The sequence below is a fragment of the Teleopsis dalmanni genome, chromosome 1 (assembly GCF_002237135.1).
Source record: "Teleopsis dalmanni isolate 2A chromosome 1, ASM223713v2, whole genome shotgun sequence".
Taxonomy (NCBI): Eukaryota; Metazoa; Arthropoda; class Insecta; order Diptera; family Diopsidae; genus Teleopsis; species Teleopsis dalmanni.
In genome coordinates this window covers 91217930-91244428 of record NC_051846.1, presented here as the reverse complement: position 1 = coordinate 91244428, position 26499 = coordinate 91217930, and the positions used below count along the sequence as shown (strand labels likewise).

At 33.4% G+C, this 26499-nt stretch overlaps 2 protein-coding genes across 2 annotated transcripts; both read right to left on the bottom strand.

Moving 5' to 3' along the window:
• Positions 1-19999: 19999 nt before the first annotated feature.
• Positions 20000-23209, bottom strand: LOC119687276. Its single transcript, XM_038101542.1, has one exon. The coding sequence runs from the start codon at positions 23207-23209 to the stop codon at positions 20000-20002; it is 3210 nt and encodes a 1069-aa protein (XP_037957470.1).
• A 146-nt stretch (positions 23210-23355) lies between these two features.
• On the bottom strand, positions 23356-25050 carry LOC119687268. Its single transcript, XM_038101530.1, has one exon. It carries the CDS (start codon positions 25048-25050, stop codon positions 23356-23358), a length of 1695 nt encoding a protein of 564 aa, XP_037957458.1.
• Between the last annotated feature and the right edge of the window lie 1449 nt (positions 25051-26499).

Genomic DNA, 26499 nt, shown 5'->3' with positions numbered 1-26499 from the left:
TTTACAGATTTCTCCACAAAGAGCAATTTTAAAATATCGGAATCGAATAATTAATTCAAAGTGGATGTTTTAGCTGACCCATCGAAAACCACACGCAATTTCGTAGTTGTACTTTCGTTTTTCAGCACACAATGATGAGGTAAAAAACTCGATGGTAATTGTGCTGGCGACAATTTAAATTTATGTACTCATTAATAAAATCAACATATTGAGTTTTTAAGTCAGCATTATTAACTTTATTAACTTTCTTTCTAAACTGTGGAATCGGTGAAGTGCGTGATTGTAAGAATCTCCAAGTGAGTCGATATTGCGCTGCTTAGGAAGCAAAACCGAATATACACCAGAATCTTACCGAATAAAATTTTGTTTAAAATGGGTTTCGCAATATGCGTCTTCCTCTGATAGCGAAGAGTGCGCGTCAAAACAATTTTCTATTTCCCAAAACTTTTTTATAATTTCATTTAATGATTTATCATTTTCAAATTCCAGTTCAGTGGTTGATTTCTTAGCTGTAGCTAACGAAAATGAGTGATTGTATTTTGGAATAATACCGCCACCTGATGCTATCCAACCCAGCCTTGTCTTCTGCAACATAAAATTATTTTTCAGACGAATTTGTCCAATACGCAATAAGTTAAAAAATAATCCGCCACGTAGTAGCACATCGATTCTCTGTGATTTGAAAAACGTCGGATCAGCTAAGGTGATGTTGTTTGGAATTGACCAGCCAGAAATGTCTACATTAAAGGTTGGTTGAGGATCTGTTATAGTTGTTGTAACGATCGCAGTGCATGAAGTTGAATAATCACCTGAGTGTGATTTTGTAAATAGCTCAACAACCTTGTTTGTTTCAAGTGTAGAATCCCCTATGCCTGATATGGTTGTGTATGTTTTTTTCCGTATTTAGCTGCAGCAAGTTGACTAAACGAGAAGATATGTGTTATGATCTATATCTAGTTTGATACAGATTTTAGTTAATCCGGCACTTGAACTAGCTTAGCTTTTACACGTTATGTTATCCTCCGTACCTAGTCTGATACGGATTCACTAATCCGGCACTTTAACCAGCTTAGTAATTCACTTACGCAATCCGGCACATGAACCAGTTACGTAATTTATAAATAGCTATATATATATGTAAATATATATATAGGTATTTATTTATTTATTTTATTATTTATTGATTTTCAAATTCGGCACATAAACCGACTTTGATCAAAGTTCCTTTAGGCACTTAAACCAAAAGAAAACACTTGGTTGAATTCAGGTTTTGAAATTGAATTAAATGTTTATTGAAAAATGTTGTGCTTTTATACAAAATTCTTAACACTAAGCTTATGGTAAAGGAGGAAATGCACCTAGTTCCCACGATTTGTTATCCGATGGTCTTTGAATATTCAAGCCCAAGGGCACTCGTGGGAAATATGTGCATTGCCTATGCTTATACTATTTAATACAGCCAGCAAGCTGGTATACGTATTTTGCCATATATCAACCTGCTTCACAAATTTGGTGATTTAAATGTGTTATCACTTAAGTCATGCGTCAACTCATATTGCACCTGTGGGAACAACAGAATTGCCGCAGCGGCTTGCCTATTGCTGCAACTCACAACGAGCACACGATAAAAGAAAATGAACATAATGCTTATCAACCTTGCACAGTGGCGTGTGAAGATGATCATGTTACGTCTGGCACGCTGCTAGCGTGCGAATATTTAGTTGTGAGAGCCAGCAACATTGCTAAAAATATTTGATAACACAAATAAAACCAACAACAAAAACAACATAAGAAGCTAATTTAAAGTACTTATGAATACATATAATTAATACAATAATAATACAATTATAATAGTTGATACAATTGATTTTTATAATAAAATTAATATAAAACTTACCATAACATTCTCCCTCCTTTTGATTGTTGTTATCGAGTTTTGCGCGTTTTCGTGGCGCGTCTTCAGCTTGATCTGCTTGTACATTGGTGCATGAATGTGCATCTGCTAGTAACGATGCCAATCGATGTATCGGCCGTTTCCAAATTCCGTTCTTGGTTTTAACATCTACCACTCGAACCTTGCCATTAATTCCTGGGTAGGTATTCACTATCCGCCCTAATGGCCATTCCGTAGGGAGTGTGTTATCTTCTTTTATGATAACCATAGTACCCTTTTTAACTTTTTCTGCTTCTGTTTTCCATTTATTTCGGTACTGAAGCTCATTTAGGTATTCGTTTGACCATCTTGACCAAAAGTTTTGTTGAATTTGTGCGCTTGCCTTCCAACGTGTTGGCAATGAACCCGATGATACACTGGAGGTTTCTGGCATTGCTGTTATCGGTTCGCCGATCAATGAATGACCTGGCGTTAGTGATGTGATGCTGATCCTATGAGCTGATATCAGTGGTAGACATAATATAATGAGTAACGCTAGGCCATAGAGTTTTAGCCGTTTTAATGGCGTTTCTTTAGCTTGCTGTTGTTGTGTAGTGGTAGACGAATGTAAATCTGCTGATACCGGTGCCAATCGATGTATTGGCCGCTTCAAACTATCTTTCTTAGTTTTACCATCTGCCACTTGAATTTTACTGTCAACTCTTGGATGGGTATTCACATTTCGTCTTGCTGGCCATTCCTTATTTTGTCGATTGTGTCCAATAGATGTTGCTTCACTTTTTTTCTCGACTTCATGTAATTTTTATTCATTTTTGGTGGCTGCTGTACATGCGATTGTACTCTGATTACATCCACCTAATGTACCGCTGCATATCCAACCAATGACGGTTTTCTGTAATACTGGTAAATTGTTTGTTTACATTATATTTTTATGTTATCTTAAAATTTAAATTGTATTTTTCTTCATTACATAAGATTTATTAAAAAACTTTTTTTTTTTTTTTTTTTTTTTTTTAATTATAGTATAACATATGTACTGTTTATTAATTACTAAACGTTGTAATAAGTGTAATAAAATATAAGTAGAATTTTCTTATTATTATATGTATTGATTATATATATTTTTATTTTGTAACTAAATATTTGTATTTATTAACTTGATAATATAATAAAAATTTTTGCTTAATTAAATTCAAAAAATTATTTTTATTTATTAATTATAATATAGTCTTAGTCTGTCTCTGTTCACTAGTGAAGTTCTGTTGTTTTCGTCTTTTATGGTAACATTATTTCTATTATCTAACATTTCTACTACGAAGGGGCCTTTGTAAAGGTTTTCTAACTTATGAGCTGCATTATCTTTAACTAACACTAAATCTCCTATAGCTATATTTTGTGGTTTTATCTTTCTATCATGGATTAATTTTTCCTTGATTTTTCTAGATTTTATTAATTCATTAGCTCTTTTATGAGCTATTTGTAGTCTATATTTTACTTATATTTTACCCAAATGAATGCAATCACAATATGCCATTGGAATGCAAACGGCTTAAGCCAACATGTACTGGAAGTAACTAGATTTCTGGTGAGTAACAATATCGATATACTGCTTATATCTGAAACACATTTAACCTTCAAAAACTGTTTTCGAGTTTCTGGATATAAGTTTTATGACACTAAACATCCAGATGGTAAAGCATGTGGTGGTTCTGGAGTACTTGTTAGAAACACAATACAACATTATGAAATTCAAAAGCATTGTTTTAAATACCTACAAGCTACATCAATTTGTGTAATTTCTGGTCTAACTAAAACTGTCGTCTCAGCAATCTATTGCCCGCCCAAATTTGCTATTACTTCTGATCAATTCCGGAAATTTTTTACTGATCTCGGTCCTAACTTTCTAGTTGCTGGGGATTTCAATGCTAAACACACCTTTTGGGGTTCTAGACTAATAACTCCAAGAGGTCGTCAACTGTATGCAGCACTTGGCAACAGCCTTGATGTTGTGTCCTCAGGCCACCCAACATACTGGCCATCAGACAATCGAAAAATACCAGACTTAATCGATTTCGCAGTCATTAATGGTATGAAACGTGAAGATATTGCTGTTAAATCATCTTATGACTTGTCCTCTGACCATTCTCCGGTTATTTTAACTCTGACAAAATTTAATACTAATTCAAATGAGCAGAATAAGAAAACTCTAATAAACTGGAGGAAATATATAAATATAATTAATGAGGAAATAAGTTACAATTCAAATTGTAGTTCACCTAAAGAAATTGATAAAGCAGTTGATCACTTTACCAAGACATTAAATAATGCTGTAATTAAAGCCTCTCAACCAAAAAGATCAGTCCAGTCAAATATAGTATTTCAATCACACATTGATTATCTTATTTCTCGAAAACGACAAGCCAGGCGTGAATGGCAAAGACTTCGATCACCCACCTCAAAACAAAGATTAAATAAAGCTTCAAAAGATCTTAAAAAAGCACTATCTGATGACAAAAACCGCTCTTTACAAGAATATCTCGAGTCTCTTGGTCCACTTAAAGAAAACAACTATTCTCTGTGGAAGGCAACGAAGAAATTTAAAACGCCAATACAAAATGACCCACCGCTTAGAAAACCGGATGGTTCTTGGGCTCGCAATGACGAAGAAAAAGGTTGTATTTTAGCAGAACACCTAAAGGGTGTCTTTCAGCCAAACCCACAATTATCAGATTTCCAACCTAACATCGAATTTCCTTCTATTGTTGAAACTCCCCTTACGTTGTGTTTGGATAACGTCAAGGAGACTATTCGAACATTTGCAAATCCCAAAAAGGCACCTGGATACGACAAAATTACGGGTAAAATGATACAACAATTGCCTGATTCAGCAATAACTTTTCTAACGGTGATATTTAACAGCATCCTCGCTTTTGGCTACTACCCGAAGCAATGGAAAGTTTCAGAAATAAAAATGATTCCAAAAGCAGGAAAGGACCTAACTTTGGCATCATCATATAGACCAATTAGTCTTTTGCCCCAGTTATCCAAAATCTTTGAGAAAATGCTCCTGTCATATATTATGCCAATAATAACTCAAAACAATGTGATCCCAAACCATCAATTTGGATTTCGAACAGGACATGGCACTATTGAGCAAGTTCACAGAATTGCTAAAGAAATACATACTGCCTTTCAACACAAACAATACTGTTCCGCCGTTTTCTTGGACGTAGCCCAAGCTTTTGATAAGGTTTGGCACGAAGGTCTTATGTATAAAATAAAACGTTATCTTCCTGAAAAAATGCATAAGCTATTGTATTCATATATATCTTCTAGAAAATTTAGATTGAAATACAATACCTTTATTTCAAGAGAAATCGACATAATGGCCGGTGTTCCTCAAGGAAGCGTATTGGGGCCGTTTCTGTACATAATCTATACAGCTGATCTCCCACTACTCTCAAATCACACACTTGCTACTTTCGCGGACGACACTGCAATTCTTAGTTCTAACAGTGACCACATAAGGGCGTCCCAAAGTCTCTCGACTCACTTAAGTCTATTGGAGAAGTGGCTAGCAAAATGGCGCATAAAAGTAAACGAAACGAAAAGTGTGCATGTCACGTTTACTCTGCGAAAAGAAACGTGCCCCCCTGTTAAGTTGAATAACATCATTATACCTCAGTCACATGATGTAAAATATCTTGGCATCCATCTTGATAGAAGGCTGACTTGGACTAAGCACATTGAAAGCAAAAAATCTCAAATTAAATTAAAATCACAGCAGCTCCATTGGCTTATTAATAAAAACTCTAAGCTAACTCTGGAAAATAAAGTCTTGGTATACAATTCAATCTTAAAACCTATCTGGTCCTATGGTATAGAACTCTGGAGTGCAGCATGTGCTTCTAATATCGAAAAAATACAGAGAGTTCAAAACAAATTACTTAGACAAATAACCGGTGCTCCTTGGTATCTCAAAAATGTACATATCCACAAAGATCTTGGAATCCCAACTATTGCAGACGTCATTACAACATGCGGCCAAAAATATAAAGTGAAACTTCACCAGCATAGTAATCCAATGGCGCAACAGCTGCTTTCTGATACCACAATATCTAGACTTAAGCGAAAAAGCTTCGTACCACCTTAACGTAATTTTACTAAAAATGTTGATATAAATTTTGATAATAATAATCCATTTCATTTTATTATAAAGTTTAAACTCCTTTTTTGCACCTGCTAATTGCATTATGTTTAGTTTTTAAGATTTGATTACATAATTGTCAATTTCTTATCAGAAAGATACAATTAAAAATAAAATAAATAAAAAAAAAAAAAAAAAAAAAATATTTTACTTCTTTATCATGTGCTTCAATATTATATACAGGGTCAATTTTTGCCTGTACGAGAAAATCGTGTATGGTAGGTGATTTTCCAAACACTAGTTCAAAAGGACAATAATTATGTACTGCTGAAGGTGTTGTATTATAACAGTATGTGTAATATTTTATCCATTCGTCCCAGTTTGTTTTATCTGTTGGTAGGTATGTGCGTATATATTCATTGAATGTCCTATGATTTCTTTCTATCGTTCCAAGAGATTGATGATGATATGCGGTTGAATTTATATTATCTTTTTGCAAAAGTTTACATATTTCTTCAAGTATTTTGTTTTTAAATTCGGTTCCCATATCTGTAATAATTTTCTTCATAGATCCGTATACTAGTATAGCATTATCAATGATTGCTTTAGCAACTGTTGCAGCAGATTTGTCCGCAATTGGAATTGATATTAGGTATTTTGTTAAGTCGCATATTAAAGTTATTGCATATATATTTCCATTGTCCGTTTTAGGTAATGGTCCTATTGTGTCTATTAGTGTGACGTCGAACGCTGTTACTGGTGTCTCCGTAATTATGCGTTCATCTGTATGGTGCTTTTGCGTTTTGTTTTTCTGGCATTTATCACATGTTTTAATATGTTTTGTTATATCCTTCATATTCTTCCAATAAAAGTTTTGTTTTATCTTTTTAACTGTACGTGTGATCTCTGTGTGGCCACCACAGATTGGATCATCATGATATTTTTGTAATATTCTTTGCTTTTCATCATTGGTTTTTATAATTGTGAGTTTATTTGTCAGAGCAATTTCTAATTCTTGCAAGATTTTATTTCCTTCCTCTTTATAATTAATAATCCGGATTTTTTCAAATATTTTGTCATTTAATGACTGCTGCAGCTTCTTTATTTCATTATCACATGCATTTTCAAGCATTGGAAACAATTGATACAAGTCAATTTTTCCATTAGTGAAAATGTGTTTAATACTTTTAGTGATCACTTTGTTTTTTATTATTTTTAAGTAGTCATTATTTATTATTAGTTTAGGACTACTTTTATTATAAGTGCTTCTGAACGTTTCATATATATTAATTTTTACCAATGATGTTGTCTTTTTTTTGTTTATTTATATTCCATTTTCGAGTTTGTTGTCTGGTTGTTACTTTTAGTATTTTATTCGCCTTTTCATTAATTTGTTGAATTTCTTTAAAGTCTATCCGTGATAATGCATCACCGGCGTGATTTTCTTTTCCCCTCAAGTACTCTATAGTAGTAGTCATATTCTTCAAGATCAAGCCTCATTCGTGTTAATTTAGAAGATGGGTTTTTCATTGCGAATAAGTACGATAGTGGTCTATGATCGCTTTTTATCAGAAATTTGGTATCGTATATGTACGGTCTGAAGTTTTTAATTGCCCAGTGTATGGCAGTTAGTTCTTGTTCTATGGTAGATTTATTGGTTTCTCCTTTTGTGAATGATTTTGATGCATATGCAACTGGAAGTTGGTATCCATTGTGCTCTTGACTTAGCACTGCACCACATGCATATTTACTTTTTTTTTGCCAAATTGATCGAGTATATCATCAATTCTTGGCAATGGGAATTTGTCTGCAATTAACTTTTTGTTTATATTCCTGTAATCTACCACTAATCGCCATCGTTTCTCATTACTTCCTGGTAATGACTTTTTAGGTACTGTAATATCTTCTTATTATCTTATTTAGATATTATTAAAACAAGTCTTTGTTATTATCAATATATTCAATATTTTATTTATTTCATAATCAAACGTTGTTGCTCAGGCAACGTCTCAAATACTTCTGTACTCTAAGAGCGGCGCAGCATACACAAGCAACTCAAAGTGCTTTGTCTCATAATTGCAAGATCAGCAATTAATGCTGTTGCGAATATGGTGTGACTTAAGAATAAGTGAATAATACTTTTCTCAAGTAGACCACACATGAAATGAGTAACGGAAGTTATTGTTTATATTATTATGTATGCTACACCTCCCTTTTACAAAAGAATGATCTTATTTATGTAAGATTATTCTATTACTAAATATTACATTAAATTTTATGATTTTCTTATATACTAGGATTACAATAAAATCTTAGAGATACTTTAACTACTTTGTCTTAATTTTACAATATTATTTTATTTTCTTTTTATGTTATATAATGGTACCATTTGTTTATTTATGTTTTATATATTAAAATTTCATTTAAATCTTATATCTATAAGTTGGAAATAAAGTTAATTATATAATGAAAAATATATGTTTTTGTTTTTATGATTTTTGAAATACAAATTTTAATTTCTTTGTTCAAATAATTTTAATCTATTTTTATGTGTTACAATTTTCTTGTTCTTATCTTTTAATATATAATTTTTCCTATCATCTATATCCTGTACTATATAAGGACCTTTATATCTACTTTCTAACTTATGAGCACTATCGTCCCTAACTAATACTAAATCTCCTATATCTATTTCTATACTATTACAATTCTTATCATAATATGATTTTTGTTTTTTCTTTGCTTTGCTTATTAATTGGTGGACTCTTTGTTGTGCTACCTGAAGTCTAAATTTGATTTCTTTTTCATAAGCTTCTATATTATATAGTGGGCTTATGCTTCCTTGTTTTAAAAAGTCATATTTCGGTGGTGTTTTAGCGAAAATTAATTCAAAGGGGCAGTAGCTGTGTACAGTGGATGGTGTAGTATTATAACAGTAAGTAAAATATTTGAGCCACTCATCCCAATCGTTTTTATCAATGGATATGAACGAGCGTACATATTCATTGAAAGTTCTATGTGTACGTTCTACTGCTCCTACCGTCTAATGATGGTATGGTGTTGAAGTATTATGTTTAATTTTTAAAAGCTTGCACAACTCAGTAAAAATTGCATTGTTGTATTCTATTCCCATGTCCGTAATGAGCGTCCTCATCGGGCCATAAGTGAGAATAAAATTGTCAAAGATTGCTTTGGCAACAACTTTAGCGTGTTTACTGGGTATTGGCACTGCTACTAAATATTTAGTTAAATCACACAAAATTGTGACCGCATATTCATTACCATTTTCAGATTTTGGGTAAGGACCTATAGTGTCTATTTGAACTGTCGAAAAAGCTGTCGTTGGGGTTTCTGTTATTATCAATGGTTCTTTAGTATTAGTAGTTGTTTTATTTTTACTGCATTTTTCGCATTTCTTTATATATCTTCGAACGTCACTGGTCATATTTCTCCATTTATATTTTTGTCGAATTTTAGACAACATTCTGTTTATTCCTGGGTGGCCTGCCACAGGATCATCATGATTTTCTTTTAAGATTTTATTTATTTCTTTCGATGTTTTTATCTGAATCAATTTTGGCGTTAACGCAATTATTGTATTTTTTAATATTTTATTGCCCATTATTTTAAAATTTTCAACCCGGGTATATTTAAACAATTTGTCGTCTAAGGACAATTGTATTTTCTTGTGATTGCAGGCATCTAGCCTAGTGAATAATTGATCTAAATCAATTTTCTCTTGAACAATCAAATTAGAGGTATTTATTTGTTTTATAATTTTCCTCCCATTTTTAATATATAATTTTGGGGATCGAATTTGAGCTCGTTATATTTTCTTACCTCATGTTTATTTATTACTTCATATACATTTAATTTGGGCTTTTGATTCATTTTTTGATCTTTTTTATTTTCGTCTTCATATGTTATTTTATTACCCATTGACCGTGTTATAATGTGACATTTGTTCGTTAATTGTATATCTTTTAAATCATTTATATCTATGCGGGATAGCGCATCCGCAACATAGTTTTCTTTACCTTTTATATACTCCACCGCGAAATCATACTCCTCTAAATCTAACCTCATTCTTGTCAGTTTTGATGATGGATTCTTCATAGCAAACAAATAACTTAATGGGCGATGATCGCTCTTTATTAAAAACTTTTTACCATATATGTATGGCCTGAAATATGAGATTGCCCAATATATGGCTGCTAATTCTTGTTCAATTGTGGATTTATTTGATTCACCTTTTGTGAATGATCTAGATGCGTAAGCTATAGGAAGTTGCTTGCCTTCATATTCCTGACTTAATACCGCGCCACAAGCAAATTTGCTGGCGTCTGTTGTTATGCAAAATGGTTTTTTAAAATCAGGATACTGTAATATATTTGGATGCAATAATGCATTTTTAAGATATTGAAATGCACTGGCACATCCAGTTGTCCACTCAAATATCATATTTTTTCTGCATAACCTTGTCAGTATGCGGGAATGTTCCGCGAAATTGGGTATAAATCGTCTGTAGTAGTTACAGAACGCTACAAATCTTTTCACCTGATCAGCGTTTTGTGGTGTTGGGTAGTTTTGCACTACTTGAAATTTGCTATCGTCAGGGAGAATGCCTTTATCTGTACACTTGTGTCCCAGATATGTCACTTGATGACTGAAAAATAGGCATTTATCAGGATGTAGTTTTAAATTATATTTTCTACATATTGAGAAAACATCCCTTAAGTTTTTTAACATATGGTTCTCAGAACAACCTATGACAACTAAGTCATCCATATAGAGAAATGCTTGTGCAGCTGTTAAACCTGAAAAGGCTAGCGTCATCATTCTTTGGAATGAATTTGGAGCTATTTTGAGTCCATACGGCAATCTTTTAAATTGAAATGATCCATTGTCAGTAGAAAATGATGTGATATCTCTTGACTCTTTTGCTAGCTCTATTTGGTGGAAACCTGACATTAAATATAGGCAAGGAAAATATTTCGCTCTACCAAGTTGATCTAATATATCATCAATTCTTGGGAGTGGAAATTTGTCGGCTGTTAATTTTTTATTAATGTTTCTATAATCCACAACTAATCTCCATCTTTTCTCTGTGTTACCTGGTAATGATTTTTTAGGGACTAACAAGATTGGACTATTATATTCAGATACGGAAGGTTCAATTATATTATGTTTAACATAATTTTCAACTTGTTTGCTGATTTCTTTTTTATGTGCATGTGGTATTCTATAGTTTTTCGTATAGGTAGGGGTTTTGTCTTTCATACGAAGCTTTTGTTTATAGAAATTATTAACTGAAATTGGTTCTGTTTCTAAATCAAAAATGTCTATGAACTCTGTACATAAATTGTTTAATTTATTTTTAACGAAAGTGGGAAAATTCTTATTAAGTTTGTCTAATTTTTCTTTATTGTTATTTGTTGTTTGTGATTGTTGTATAATTTCATAATCATTGAGATTTTCTGTCTTTATATTTAGGTTATTAATGATCACATTTTCATTTGTAGTGTTAATTATTTTAATATAAGCTTCCCCTCGTTTTGCTATTGTATTTGCTAAAAAAATTCCTGCCTGTATTTCTTGATGGGGTATTAAAATTTCTTTGTTTTCTGTTTGTATATTTACAAGTCTGATAACTTCAGATCTTGCTGGTAATGCTATTGCATTGTTATGGAGAGTGTTTCTCATGGGGATTGCTATATCTTCATGGTAATCTTCTGGTCTTAGTATTATTCTATCTTGTTTACTTTGATAATCGAGTTTACAGTTATATTTTTTAATAAAATCCAAACCTAATATACCTGCACAGGCGATGGGGAAATCATCATTAACTAAATGAAAATCTGCTTTAATTAGTAGATCTTCGCAAATAAGATCAGCTTCTACCGTTCCTAATGTGTTTATTGTACCTTTTCCTATACCATTTAAATGAGTTAAATTGAAAGTATTTATCGGTGTGTCATTTTCTATTTCTCCTATTTTAAAAAGTGAAATGTCTGCTCCCGTATCTATTAGAAATGTTGAAATTGAATTATTTAATGTGATTTTGATTGAAATGTAGCTATTTAAATGTAAATTAAAGGTATAGATTGCGCTATTTAATTTTGTGGTGGAGTATATTCGTTTTCCTGTTGGTCATTACTGTTAACATTTCGTACATTACGATTATTATTATTATTATTATTAACATAATTTCTTCTAAAGTTATTGTTTCGACTGGAATTATTGTTATTATTGTTATTGAACCGTCCTCTACCTCTATAATTGTTTCGTCCGCGTTGATAATTTCGACCGTTATTATAATTATATTGAGGTGGGTTTCTATTTCTATAAAACATAATTGAGCTAGGTTGCGCCATAGCATCATTACTAGCGTCAACAAACTTTGATATGGCTTCATTCATATCTGCGAACTGACCGGATTTCATTATTATTTTTACCTCCGGGTTACTAGCATTCGATTTAAGAGCATCTACGGCTACATCTGTTGCATATTTTGCAGCTGTTTCCATTGGAATGCCATCTGAAATATATGCACTTTCTAACGCTTGGGTAAGTTCTTCTATTTCTTTACAAAAACCGTTTGCTGTTTTTCTATCCTGCTTAACGTTTTTTATTTTAGCCTGTAGTACCTTTACACTTTCTCCTTTACATTTTTGTTTAAGTTTAACTGCTATCTGGTCTATAGTGGTTTCAGTCGTAATAATATTACGTACAGCACCTTTAAGTTTTGTTTTGATTAAAGTGACTGCGATTTGTTCATTTGTGCCTACTACTGATTTCAATAAATCTAAAGAGTCTAAAAAGCTTTGTAGATTTTTAGAGTCACCATTAAAATCGCTTAAAATTGAAGTGGCTAGTTTTAAAAATTCTGTTGCCATGTTGCTATTTGTTGAAGTTACTGTTTCAGATATGCTCATATTTAGTTTGTATTTTGAATTTATTTCGTGCAGTCTGTCCCTGCATTTACTAATGAACCAAAAGACTTTCTTGTTATGCTTAAACAATTGTTCATATTTTAACACAATTTCGATTGCTTTATTATATTCTTCGATTAGTATTTTTATATGTTTATCCCGAGTTGGTAACAATGGTTTTCTGATCGTAATCGCTTTGTACGATCTTTCAAAAGTATTCTTGCAATTAACTAACCTACTAACAATTTGAAACCAGTCACTCATTTACTGTGTACATAAAACATTGTGCATTTAAGATCAATTTTCTAATTATTAAAATTATTGTCATATATAAATGTGAATATTTGTATTTGCTTTTATATTAAATAAGCTTAAATTCAATAATAAGGCTTCATGCAATACATTATGCGATGACCAAATAGATAATTATATTATGCACAAAACTAAAAATCTTACTATTACATTGATGTAAAGTCGGCACCTACAGATCATCTTTTTATCTGCTATTTGCTGATGTCGCTTGTAACGATTAAAATTTGTGACAATTTAAGTGTTACAACATCGTGGGTTCCGTAGCCCAACAACAATTGGTTCCAACAAAGCAATAACCTTTCGCTATACAGCATCACCATACGCTACACCAAACCGCAACAGCCCACCCCGCATCAACAGAACGTGTACGATTGGCAAAGTCTGAAAATACATAAAATTAAATATGATATTATACAAGAATATTATACATACCGTGAAACACCCTTGTGAATATTTATTTTAATTAATTTAATTCGAATAATATTTGTTATGTCACATACATAAAAAATTGTAAGACTTTCCACTTCTTTTCAACTTTATGATGTTATTTTTTATTGATAATTTCAATTTTAAATTAACAATACAATTTTTTGTTCTATTAAATATTATATAAATTATTTTTATAGACATTTATCCATTTGATGTATATGTATAAAAGACATTTTTCTTATCGTTTAACAATCTTTACTTTCCACTTCGCTTGCTTAATTTCAACAGAACTGTCACCACGAGGTTCTGCCAGATCTCCCCCAACTGCACACGTTGTTCGAAAAAGCTCAGAATCGACCGGTTTATCTCCTGCGCCTCTCTTACCATTTTCTGCCGGTCGACCTGACTCTGATGGCACCCTATCGAAAGTGCATTCACAACATATTAATTAAAATAAATTTAAATTACTTTTCGCGAACCGCATGAACCACATTGTAAAAATAGAAATAATCAAAACAAAATTAGAGAAAATAAGAAATGTCATTGTCATGTGCTTTGTACATTTTCGGTTGATCGTAAAAATGTTGCAGCGGATAATAAAAGGGAAAAAAGCTGTGAGTGGAGTTTAAAGCTTTCAGAAGCCTGAAAAGAAACCAACAGAATACCTGATGAGGGGAAATGTTGAGGGCATTGACCGAACAACGGCTAGCAAAAAAGTCCGCTCGACGCAGTTAGAAAAAAAAAGGAGAATAAAAGGCGCAAGCGGAGGAGTTTCTGTCTCTTGGCTCGTGGTTATGTCGTACCGGTGGTGTTAATTACTTAGTTTTTTTTTTTAAATAAATAAAAAAAAAAGTTTTCTTTGCATTTTTTATATAACAATTAAAACTACTTTAATGTTAATTTAACCAGTGGAAATAAAATTCTTAAAATTGTGTAATTTTCTTTTTATAATATATAAAGAAACAAAAAAAAATTGAAATAGTTTATCGATACGGCGCGAAACGGGATAATAGTGTTAATAGCCACAGTATAAAAGAAATAATTGACGGCTTTAACAGTGGTCAATTAAAAGATTTTGTACTCGTGCTCGTTCGAACGTATAAACGTGTTGACACCATAAGCAAAAGACGTGGCGCGGCTTGGGTGTCTCTTTTTTTTCTCCGATACGTGGCAAAGCTTAAATTGATTGGTGTTTCCTGATAATCATCGCTGGACGTTGTAAGCAGCCCTGATGTACCAGAGAGGGTAAGACTTATATATGTATAAAATACAGTGCAGATTTTCGCGTAAGTAACTTCAATGTATAAGCGCGAATTTATAAGTTATTTTATTTAAATCGGACGAATTGCTTAAAAATTAACAAATTCCAAATTGTATAATTGAATACCTACAAATTTTACTCATTTGAATGGAAATGAGAAAAGTAACAACAAGGCAATCACAATCGTAAAGGCTTCAAGTTAAGCGCATAGGAGCATAAACTTTCTAAACACAACAAGCTCATGAATTATTAGTTCTTATGAAATAGAATCTATGAAAAAAAATGTATCTTTGTAAAAATTGAAATTAAACAACTGAAAACAAGATATTTGTGAAAAAAAATGTATTCTGTTATATGCAAACATAATCTTAATTAATTATAAAGTGTAACATTAAAAATTTAATTACTTAATCCACATTTAAGGAATGTAAAAATATTACAGAAAATTCTAAGTGAAATATCAAAGTAATCTTCACACGACTACGCTTAATAGAAATTCTTCTTCCCTTATATTTTTATTTAAAAACATTTTATGAGTTTTTTTTTTAAGTTTTGTTGTATTTAAGTGAACACAAAAATGCATTTATAAAACGTTAAACTTAAAATATGATTAATTAATATTATTTTTTTTTAAAAAATTGAAATCAGTTAAATATTATTTGCTTATTATTACCTACGAGTAATTGTAAAGATATTATTTGATAAATTGTTTTTTTTATTTAAAATACATTGATTGTTATACATATATTACAAATTGTTCAATAAAGAAAAAAACTTGAATTCTAAAATAATTACTTTGTTGTACGGCATCTTACTTCAACGGTAGAAACTACAGTAGTTGAACGCTGGGTCCCCGCGAATAGAAATTTTCTTGTAAGACCATGGACTAGGCTGAGAACTACCCCGGCTAGGAAAAATTAGGTTCATTACACGCTGCTTTGCTGCTTTGCTGTTGTCGCTGCTTTGCTATTGTCACTGCTTTGGTTTATTTTATAAAAATTTTCAATTTGTTTTGAAAGTGTTCTCTTTTCATATGCCAATTGGCTCAAGTTAATGTATCCAATACATTTTATTTATTAGAGTATTTAAATTAAGTATCTTGTATTTGGATATTTGTTAAAAAAAACAAAATTTATTAATTATAACTTTATATAAAAATATACTTTTTGTTCAAAATTTTCACTTTAAAGTTTTTAGTCTTTTTCACATTTTTTTTTTTATGTTTGTTTAATGCTACATTTTCTGCGGCTAATTTCCGCTTGTAGTAGCTCTTAAGATGATTTCTATGTAGTTTGTATATTTTTATCACTATTCCAATCACTGAAGCGATTGCTATAATTATTAATAAATTTTGCACTAATTTCACATCTAGTTTATCTTCCTCTATTTAAATGTTTGTAACTACGTTAGCGGTATTATCCGCTGCCTTAGAGGATTTGCCACCCATTTTAATAAATTAGATTAATTAGCACTGATAAGTATAGATTTTTTTTTTTCCGTAACTATAATAATACCGATACACGTAACTGGCAGGATCGCCATGTAATATCTTCTTATTATCTTATTTAGATATTATTAAAACAAGTCTTTGTTATTATCAATATATTCAATATTTTATTTATTTCATAATCAAACGTTGTTGCTCAGGCAACGTCTCAAATACTTCTGTACTCTAAGAGCGGCGCAGCATACACAAGCAACTCAAAGTGCTTTGTCTCATAATTGCAAGATCAGCAATTAATGCTGTTGCGAATATGGTGTGACTTAAGAATAAGTGAATAATACTTTTCTCAAGTAGACCACACATGAAATGAGTAACGGAAGTTATTGTTTATATTATTATGTATGCTACAGTACTAGTAATATTGGGCTGTTGTATTCTGATGCTGATGGTTCCACTATATCGTCGTGAACTAGTTTTTCGACTTGTTTTGTTATTTCGTCTTTATGTGTCTGCGGTATTCTGTAGTTTTTTACGTATATGGGTTCATCATTTTTCAATCTCAACTTTTGTTTATAAAAGTTGTTAACAGATATTTTATTTGATTGAGATGATTGGATTGACACCTTATCATAATCGTGTAGATTTTCTATTTTTAGTTTAACATTGTGTATTAACACTGATTTGTCAGTTGTATTTATAACTCTGACCAGTGCGGGTTTACTTTTTGCAATTGTGTTTGCTATGTATATTCCTTCCTGAATTGTTTGTTTTGGAATTAAAACTTCTGCTTCTGCAGTGTCAATATTAAATTCTCTAATGACTTCGGTTCTTGGCGGTATTGCTATAATATCGCCATTTGACATTGGTATTTCTATGTCATAAAAATTGTCTGGTCTTACTATTATCCAATCTTGATTTTTATAATAATCAAGAATACAATTGTATTTTTTGATAAAATCTAGACCAATTATTCCATCGGTTGGAATAGGAAAGTTATTATTAACCACATGGAATTCATGTGGGATTAATATATTTTTAAATTTTAAATCTGTATCTATTTTCCCAATTGTTTTTGTTTCACCTTTCCCTATGTCGTGTAGGCTTGTTATTTCTTGCGTAGATAGTTCACGCAAGTTTGAAATCTGGTTTTCTTTAATTATTGAGATATATGCACCTGTATCAACTATAAATGATGATTCATTATTATTAAGTGTGGTATTTAGTTTAAGTAGAGATGCTAAATTTAATTTTATATTGAAGACTTTACTATTGTTTATTTTGTTTATTGAGTATTTGGGGTTTCGTTGTTTTCCAAATTCTGTGTTAATCTTACATTCCTATACTGGTTCGGCTGATTAACTCTATAATTTGGTACACCGCGCCTATAATTGTTTTGATAATTGGCTCTTCCTCTGACAAAACGTCCTCTGTTTTGTCTGTATCCTCGTCCATGGTAATTATTGTAGTTATTGTATTGATAATTACCTCTATAGTTGCTGTTGCGGGTTCTGAAATTTAGTATGGTATTTTGGTTACCATATACTTCAGTGCAGCTGTTCACGAATTTTGCAACTACCTCATTCATATTATTAAATTGTCCTGATTCCATTATCAGTTTGACTTTGTCGTTGCTTGTGTTTTTGATGATTGCCTTCAATGCTGTTTTTGTGGTATATGTATCCTCCAACTGCGAAGTAAGTCAATCCGTTATATATGCACTTTGCAGCTTTTTTGTGAGATCCTCTACTTCTTTAGCATATGAATTGGCAGATTTTGTACTCTGCCTTATATTCATTATTTTTGCTGTGATGACGTCCACAGATTCACCCTTAACCGTATTTCTGAGTTTATTAATTATTTGCTGTATGTTTACTTCTGTTCCTGCTATTAAATTGATAGCTGTTCCTTTCAATTTAGTTGTAATTAAGTTTGTATACCACGTAATCTGAAGTAGTATCAAATAATGTATTTTCTTACTTCGTTACACTGACTATTAGGCACATAAACCAATAATCAGGTATTTATGACGAAAGGCTTGCAGGCACATAAACCGCTAGCCAAGTAAGTAAATAATTTTTATTTATTGCTACAGTGGTTAAAAGGCACATCTACAAATAACCAAATTTTGATTTTGAAGGAAAGACGATTGTTTTCGCTCTCAAGTTTTATTATCAATATTGTTACCTTATATAGTATAGAATTACTTACTAAGCATAATAATATTTACAATTATTGATGACTAAAATAATAATTTAAATTTCACATATTGCTGCATAAGCATAAATACAATATGTGAAGCTATTGAACTTATAAACGTAAACAATGTATTTAATTTTTAAGGTAAATTTTTTCTTGCCGATAATGGCGTGTCTTTTTATGACGAAAGAAACTATTTAAAAGTTAGACCGATTCGAATAGCAAAGAAAGGCAAAGACAAAAATTTTTTTATTTAATTTATTGAAATTTGGCTGACCATACAACGCTGTTGTATGTATTTAATATTTACAATATTTATTTGCTGCATAAGTGTAACTACAAGCGAGCTAAAATATGTTAGGTTTGTTAAACTTAACATTCTGCCCGGCTTGAATTACGTTATTCAAGAATGAATCTATGAGCAATGATTGATTTGATTTGCAATGCGTTATGTGTTTTTTTTTAAAAATCAACAGACAAAATTTTAAAATAATTACAACATTTTGTGGATATATAAATACACATATAATTTTTAAACAATAAATAGTTATACAATATTATATAAACTTAAAAATATAAAATTTAGAGTTTATAGCATCATGAGACTTTGAGAAGCTATGTAATTGTTTCAGGCTCCAAAGTAAATCTTGTTCGTGGCATCGCGTTTGGTGTGAGAGTTTGTGTTGGCTGATTGACTTCTGGACGCTTTACCTGCTTTATTTTCCATATCATCCATATGATGGCTCCAACGACAAGAATTAGGGTTGTGGAATTAATTGCGTAGTGGTGCATGCTGTCCGTCTGTAGTTTGTGTGGTAATTCAGCGAATTTTTCATCTTTCAGAGTGTCTAATCATAAGCTTTTTTATGATGTTTTGAGTATTAGTCTTTTTCTTTACAATAATTATTACTTATATTTTATCAAATACTAACAATGTCTTTTACGAGGTGATGCTAATTTATTCACTTAAATAAATTGCTTTAAAAAATTAATACAAATTTTGTTCAAATTATTGTAGTTTACGATTTATTTACTTAATTACACACGTAACAATTCATATAATATATATTTTATTTTTTTTAACTATTTATAAAACATTACTGTTTAATTTTAGCGCTCAGACTGTCTTTCTTTACACACTTTTCAAAGAGAACAAAAGAGGCTTTTTATATTACAATAGCATTCAAGTTGCAAATTAACATGCGTACGAATAATTGAGTGCGAATGTCAAGAGCTGAAAGCTCAAATGAGTAAAAGAAATGACTCAAAACTGGTATTGATCTTGCTCTACATTATTCGTACACATGTTAAAATGCTTACAAACTCAACTTGCTAAATCTACCAAAGCACCGTGCTCCAACATCCCGCCCCCCTTGAAAGGATTTCAAGCTGGCAATAGTGCAAGTTTGTGGATTGGTCGACGGATGACTCCTTTGGATGTCTGCAGATCGACTACGCGAATATGCTTATCTGGACCGTTTACACAGTGAATGATTCTTCCCATCAGCCAACGTTGTGGGGGCATATTATCCTCGTGGATTATTACTAATGTTCCATTGCTGACGTTTGATTGTTCCTTTGTCCATTTGGTACGTGTCTGCAGCTCGTTTAGATAATCTCGAGCCCATCGGCGCCAGAAATGATGTTTTACAGCCTTCACACGGACCCACTTATCTGCTAGTGGCAATTTATCATATTGAGATGTTGATTCCGGTAATGTCTTAAGTGGGCCGCCGATAAGAAAATGTGCTGGTGTCAATGCATCATAGTCGCTTGGATCGCAAGACAGCGGTGATATTGGTCTCGAATTAAGTATGGCCTCGATTTCAATCAGTACTGTTCCAAGTTCCTCAAACGTAAGACGAGTGTTTGCAAGGGTTCGGTTCAGATGGCCCTTAGCAATTTTCACAGCCGCCTCCCATAGCCCACCGAAGTGAGGCGTCCTAGGCGGTATAAAATTGAAATTGATGAATTGGTTGGTGCAAAAAGTCTGCAAATTAGATTGGTTAGTTTTATTAAATAAAAAGTTTTTCAAGTCAGCCAGCTTGTTGCTAGCACCAACAAAATTTGTTGCATTATCGCAGTAGATATCTGATGGCAGTCCCCTTCTGCCGATCAATCTTTTTAGTGCTGCGATAAAGGCGTCCGTAGTTAAATCTGACACTGCCTCGATGTGTGCCGCCTTTGTTGATAAGCAGACGAAGATAGCTATATACGTTTTGAATGGGGCTTTTCCCCGAATACCAAGATACGTTAATACTGGCCCACAAAAATCTACTGCTGTACGAGCGAATGGCCTACTGGGAGTGACGCGTTCAATAGGAAGGTTACCCATTATTTGACCAAGCAATTTCGGTTTGTAACGCACGCAGTGAATGCAAGACCGAACCGTTCGACGCGCAATATCGCGAATGTTTAGTATCCAAAATTTAAGTCGAGTAAGGGCGATTAATGCCTTGGCTCCTGCATGATAGTTGCTCAGATGAAGATGCCGAACGTACAATTCCACAAAATAACAGCCTTTAGGCAGTAGAATCGGATGTCGCTGACCCCTGGCAATGTCACTAAGTGCGAGACGCCCTCCTACCTTTAAGAGTTGATAACCTGACGCTTCCTCCAAGAATGGGTTTAGGTGCTTAAGTGACCCTTCCACTGGGTTACCTCGCTGTAGGCCTTGTATATCCTGAGAAAAAAAATGATTTTGGATAATCCAAACAATACAATGCAGTGCTTTTTGTAATTGCATAGGTTGAATGAACTCTACGTCAGCTTTCTCTTTATACTTGGTTAACTGATGGAATCGATGTAGTTGCGCTACTATTCGTAGTATTTTAGTATAGGAGCCATACTTTGATATAACTGTCAGCAAATAATTTTCTTTAGTTACCTGAGTAAACGCAAGTTTTCTTCTTTCCTTATTGACTACTTCCATATCTAAATTGCTATGTTCTGGTTGAGGCCAATGTTTTCTTTCACGTAATAAAAATTCTGGTCCAGTGAACCACGTAGACTCCGTTAGTTGGCGATTGGTACAACCACGAGAAACAATATCAGCTGGATTAATTTTTGTAGATATGTGCTGCCACTGACCAGCGCGAGTTATATCTTGGATTTCAGCCACACGGTTGCCTACAAAGGCAGACAGAGTCGAGGAATGTTGTTTCAACCAATGCAGAACTATTTGGGAATCCGTCCAAAAAAATGTTTCTCCTTCGAGGTGAGCGAGTGTCGGCTGAATTTTTTGTAATAACCTGGCAAGTAGTAACGCACCACATAACTCTAACTTAGGCAACGATTTCCTCTTTATCGGAGCTACGCGGGATTTTGCAGTAAATAGTTTGACTGTCACGTTACCTGACTTATCCTGAGAACGAAGATAAATGCAACATCCATATGCTCTTATTGAGGCATCACAAAATCCGTGGATGTCTACTTGTTGAGGGCCTATTGTTAGGCAAAATCGCGGTATCTTCATAGAAGAAAGTGTATGGAGGTCTTGAACGAACGTTTCCCATGCAGAGTGAAGAGCTTGAGGTACTGACTCATCCCAATTCAAACGAAGCAGCCAGAGTTCTTGCATAATAATTTTTGAAACAAGTACAAGTGGAGCGAGTAACCCAAGAGGATCGAACAGTGATGAGGCCAGTGATAGAATAGAACGTTTTGTTACCGTACGACTAATCGGGACATTGAAAGAGAATAGAAACACATCATGAAGTTGATGCCATTTGATGCCCAATGCGCTAGTGATCGTATCCGAACCCAGATCCCAACTCTTCGTTGTAGTGTCGCTTACAAAATCCACATGATTAGAATGCCATTTATCCAATTCAAAACAACCTTCCTTCAGAATTGCAGTCAGTTGATGTTTAATTTCGACAAGTTCTTCACTGGAGTCGGCTCCGCCAATAAAATCATCCACAAAAAATGACGATTTAAGAAGTGGAGAGCCTAATGGGTATTTGTCCTTATATTTATCGGCCAAATATTGTAAACTTCTAGTTGATAAAAACGGCGTCGATGCTGTGCTTTGTTGGAACATCTTTACGATGTCGGCTGTCAGAGCATAACGGTATAAACGAAACTGAAGAAGGAGCAGATATAGTTCCGGCTGAATGGTAGGGCCTACCAGCAAAATGTCATTTAGCGCACGACTAGATGAGGTTGGACATGATGCGTCAAAAACTACTCTCAACTTTGTTGACGTGCTGGAAGGCTTCAGAACACAATGGTGAGGGATATAGTAATGCGGTTCGTTCAATTTGGGATCTTCGACGCGCGTCATATGTCCTAACTCCAGATATTGTTTCATGAACTCCCAGTAATCGCGTTTTAATGCAGGATTGGATGATAAGCGTCGTTCTATACCTAGAAGTCGACGCAAGGCAATGCTGTGTGTCAGACCGAGGGTGGTTGGTGGTTCCTTAAATGGTAATCGAACTACAATTCTTCCGTCCATAGCTTGTCGAACTGTTTCTTGATAGGAGGTCTCGCACTTCGCTTGTTCTGGTGACCACGATTTTTCAGCTGATTGTACTTCCTCTATCTTCCACATCATTTCTAGTTGTTTGGATACGGTATCATCTAGTGACATTAGGCAGTTTGCAACTGTGGGATTATCGAGAACACCTTGACATCTACCGGATACCACCCATCCAAACAATGTTTTTTGCAGGACTGGAAGATTCGCACCCAGTTTAATTTGACCGATGGATAAAATGTCAAAGAAGCTTTCTGTGCCTAGTAAGAGATCGATACTTTGGATTTAAAAAATAGTTTATCTGCGAGTGAAGTATTCGGCGGGAGGTTCCATGATGATACATCAATTTCTGAGCTTGGCTGGTAAGCAATATGAGGAGTAACGCAGAAGTTGAGATCCAGCTCAAGATTTGAATGACGTGACTTTACGATAGTGGATGTTTGATGCTTTATATTAGCAAATGTGCTGCCTATACTTGCCACATGTACCGGTCGCTTGTATTTGACCAAATTAAGATTTTTTGAGAATTCCTCTGTTATAAAATTAACCTGCGAGCACGAATCGAGTAACGCTCTCCCCACTTGATAACCTCCAACTGAATCTTTCACCAAAACCAGCGCCGTAGCTAAAATTATTTGTTCATTTGAAGACATATCAAGATGAGAGTGACTGGCAACATTGTTATTGGGCAACAGAGTTTGCCTTGTGGTATTTAGTGAATCCGAAACCTGGTCATTGCTATTGGGTTGGTGCAAGAGTGTGTGATGTGACTTTGCGCATATTCGGCATTTGAATGATGATGTGCAATTGGCCACTCGATGCCGGGGCGATAGACAGTTAATGCAGAGTTTCAAACATTTCGCCTTCTCAAATCTTTGGTTAACTTCCATAGTTTTAAAACGAGGGCACTTCTGCACTAAATGTTCATGACTTGAACAAAGTAAGCAGGACTGGGTGGAAGTAGCTGTAGCGAACGAATACTGTTTAGGACGATTGATGGGTTTGGCCTTAATATTGTTGGCTTTACGATGTACCGATAGATGGTTGTATGGCTTGTGATCGAGAGATTCTAGAAACTGACAATGTCTGTCAAGCAGTGCTGAACAGTCGTTCCAACTAGGTAGAGTGGTGAGAGATAGCGCCTCCTTCCATTTCCTACGTGTAGTTTCATCCACCCTCTGCATTACCAATGAAATGAGTATTGCCTCACATATTTGTTTTTCAGAGCCTAACGTGCAGAGTGAACCGTACAGTGCAGACACATTATCGATTAGGCTGCGAAGTTGGTGGCTAGACTGATCCGAAACCACTGGCAAATCAAATAAAGCTGTAATGTTTTGTAAGAAAATCAGCGTACTGTTGTCATACCGTGTTTTAAGTCGCTCTAAAGCCTTCGGATAATTTTCATTACAAATGGGGAATGCCTGCACTGTTTCTAATGCTTGGCCCGTTAGACAATTTCGCAAATGGTTAAATTTTTCGATGTTGGTTAGACACGCTTCTCGATCAATAATTTGGACGAAAGAATTGATGAAGTTCTTGTATTCGGAGTACTTACCACTGAACGTGGGTAATTTCAAATGTGGCAACTTCTTACTCACAGGAGGTATCAATGCTGTGTTGTCCATCATTGTAGAATTATTAGCTTCATCATTCAGCTGCGAAGATATGGAAATTTTTGTTGAAATATAAAGCTCCTCTAAGTCAGCTCTGCACGTATCGGTAGCATCTAGTTTCTCAATTGATGTCTGAAATGATAAGACCTGTTTAAAGTAAGAATCTAGGATACCTTGCCTACATTTTAATTCCGGCTGTGACAATAATTTTCCAGTCTCCTTTATGTGGGTTTCGATCAACCCTTTAATCCTACTGATACTCGCTTTGGTTGAGGCCCTTTGCTGTTTGAGTTCTGCCAATTCTGACATGGCCGTCTGGCTTGTGTTGGGTGTTGTCATCTCGATTTAATAAATTATTGATGAGTCAAAATAATTACACTCTCCGAAAGTCTAATAGATATTATCACGACACGATACCGAAATAGTGCACAAATTCGAAAGTCACTAAGCACTTGCGCATAAATAGTTGTGCTACAACGATAGTTAATCGGTTGACCGAACGATGCGAACAAAGCGAAAGTTCTAAGCACATGCACTTAAATAATTGAGCTGAACCGATAATTAATCGGTAGACCGAATGATGCGAACGAAAGCGAAAGTTCTAAGCACATGCACTTAAATAATTGTGTGACAACGATTAATTAATCGGTTGACCGAATGATGCGAACGAAAGCGAAAGTTCTAAGCACATGCACTTAAATAATTGTGCGACAACGATTAATTAATCGGTTGACCGAATGATGCGAACGAAAGCGAAAGTTCTAAGCACATGCACTTAAATAATTGTGCGACAACGATTAATTAATCGGTTGACCGAATGATGCGAACGAAAGCGAAAGTTCTAAGCACATGCACTTAAACAATTGTGCGACAACGATTAATTAATCGGTTGACCGAATAATGTGAACGAAAGCGAAAGTTCTAAGCACATGCACTTAAATAATTGTGCGACAACGATTAATTAATCGGTTGACCGAATAATGTGAACGAAAGCGAAAGTTCTAAGCACATGCACTTAAATAATTGTGCGACAACGATTAATTAATCGGTTGACCGAATAATGTGAACGAAAGCGAAAATTCTAAGCACATGCACTTAAATAATTGTGCATAGAGTAGCGGTTATTGTCCGCATATTACCGAACCTCGACACTCGAATAACGTTTATTTTACCACGCGGTAACCACGACCATTAATTAACGTTAAGTTTAGAAATTCCGTTTGAAATTAGCAATTTTATTAATTTGCAAATATTATTTTTTAAATAATTTTTTATTATATATTTATAAACAAAATTAGAATTTATTTTTAACATTTAAATTAACACTTTTTGTCTAAAGTTTATCTTTGTTAATTATACACACCTTGAAGTGTTTTATTTTTTATGTCTGTTATTTGTTGGTTTAAGTAAGAACTTTTCTTATTAGAAAATTTGTTACACGGCACTTAAAGCGTTGATCTTTGGTTAGTACTTATGACCGTTTTGTTAAAACGTTCGAATATTATTTTCATATTAGTGTCCTGTCACGGTCGCCAATGTCTAATCATAAGCTTTTTTATGATGTTTTGAGTATTAGTCTTTTTCTTTACAATAATTATTACTTATATTTTATCAAATACTAACAATGTCTTTTACGAGGTGATGCTAATTTATTCACTTAAATAAATTGCTTTAAAAAATTAATACAAATTTTGTTCAAATTATTGTAGTTTACGATTTATTTACTTAATTACACACGTAACAATTCATATAATATATATTTTATTTTTTTAACTATTTATAAAACAT

Coding starts and splice junctions, on each gene's coding strand:
- LOC119687268 (XM_038101530.1), bottom strand. CDS start 25,050: ATGACAACACCCAACACAAGCCAGACGGCCATGTCAGAATTGGCAGAA.
- LOC119687276 (XM_038101542.1), bottom strand. CDS start 23,209: ATGTCACTAGATGATACCGTATCCAAACAACTAGAAATGATGTGGAAG.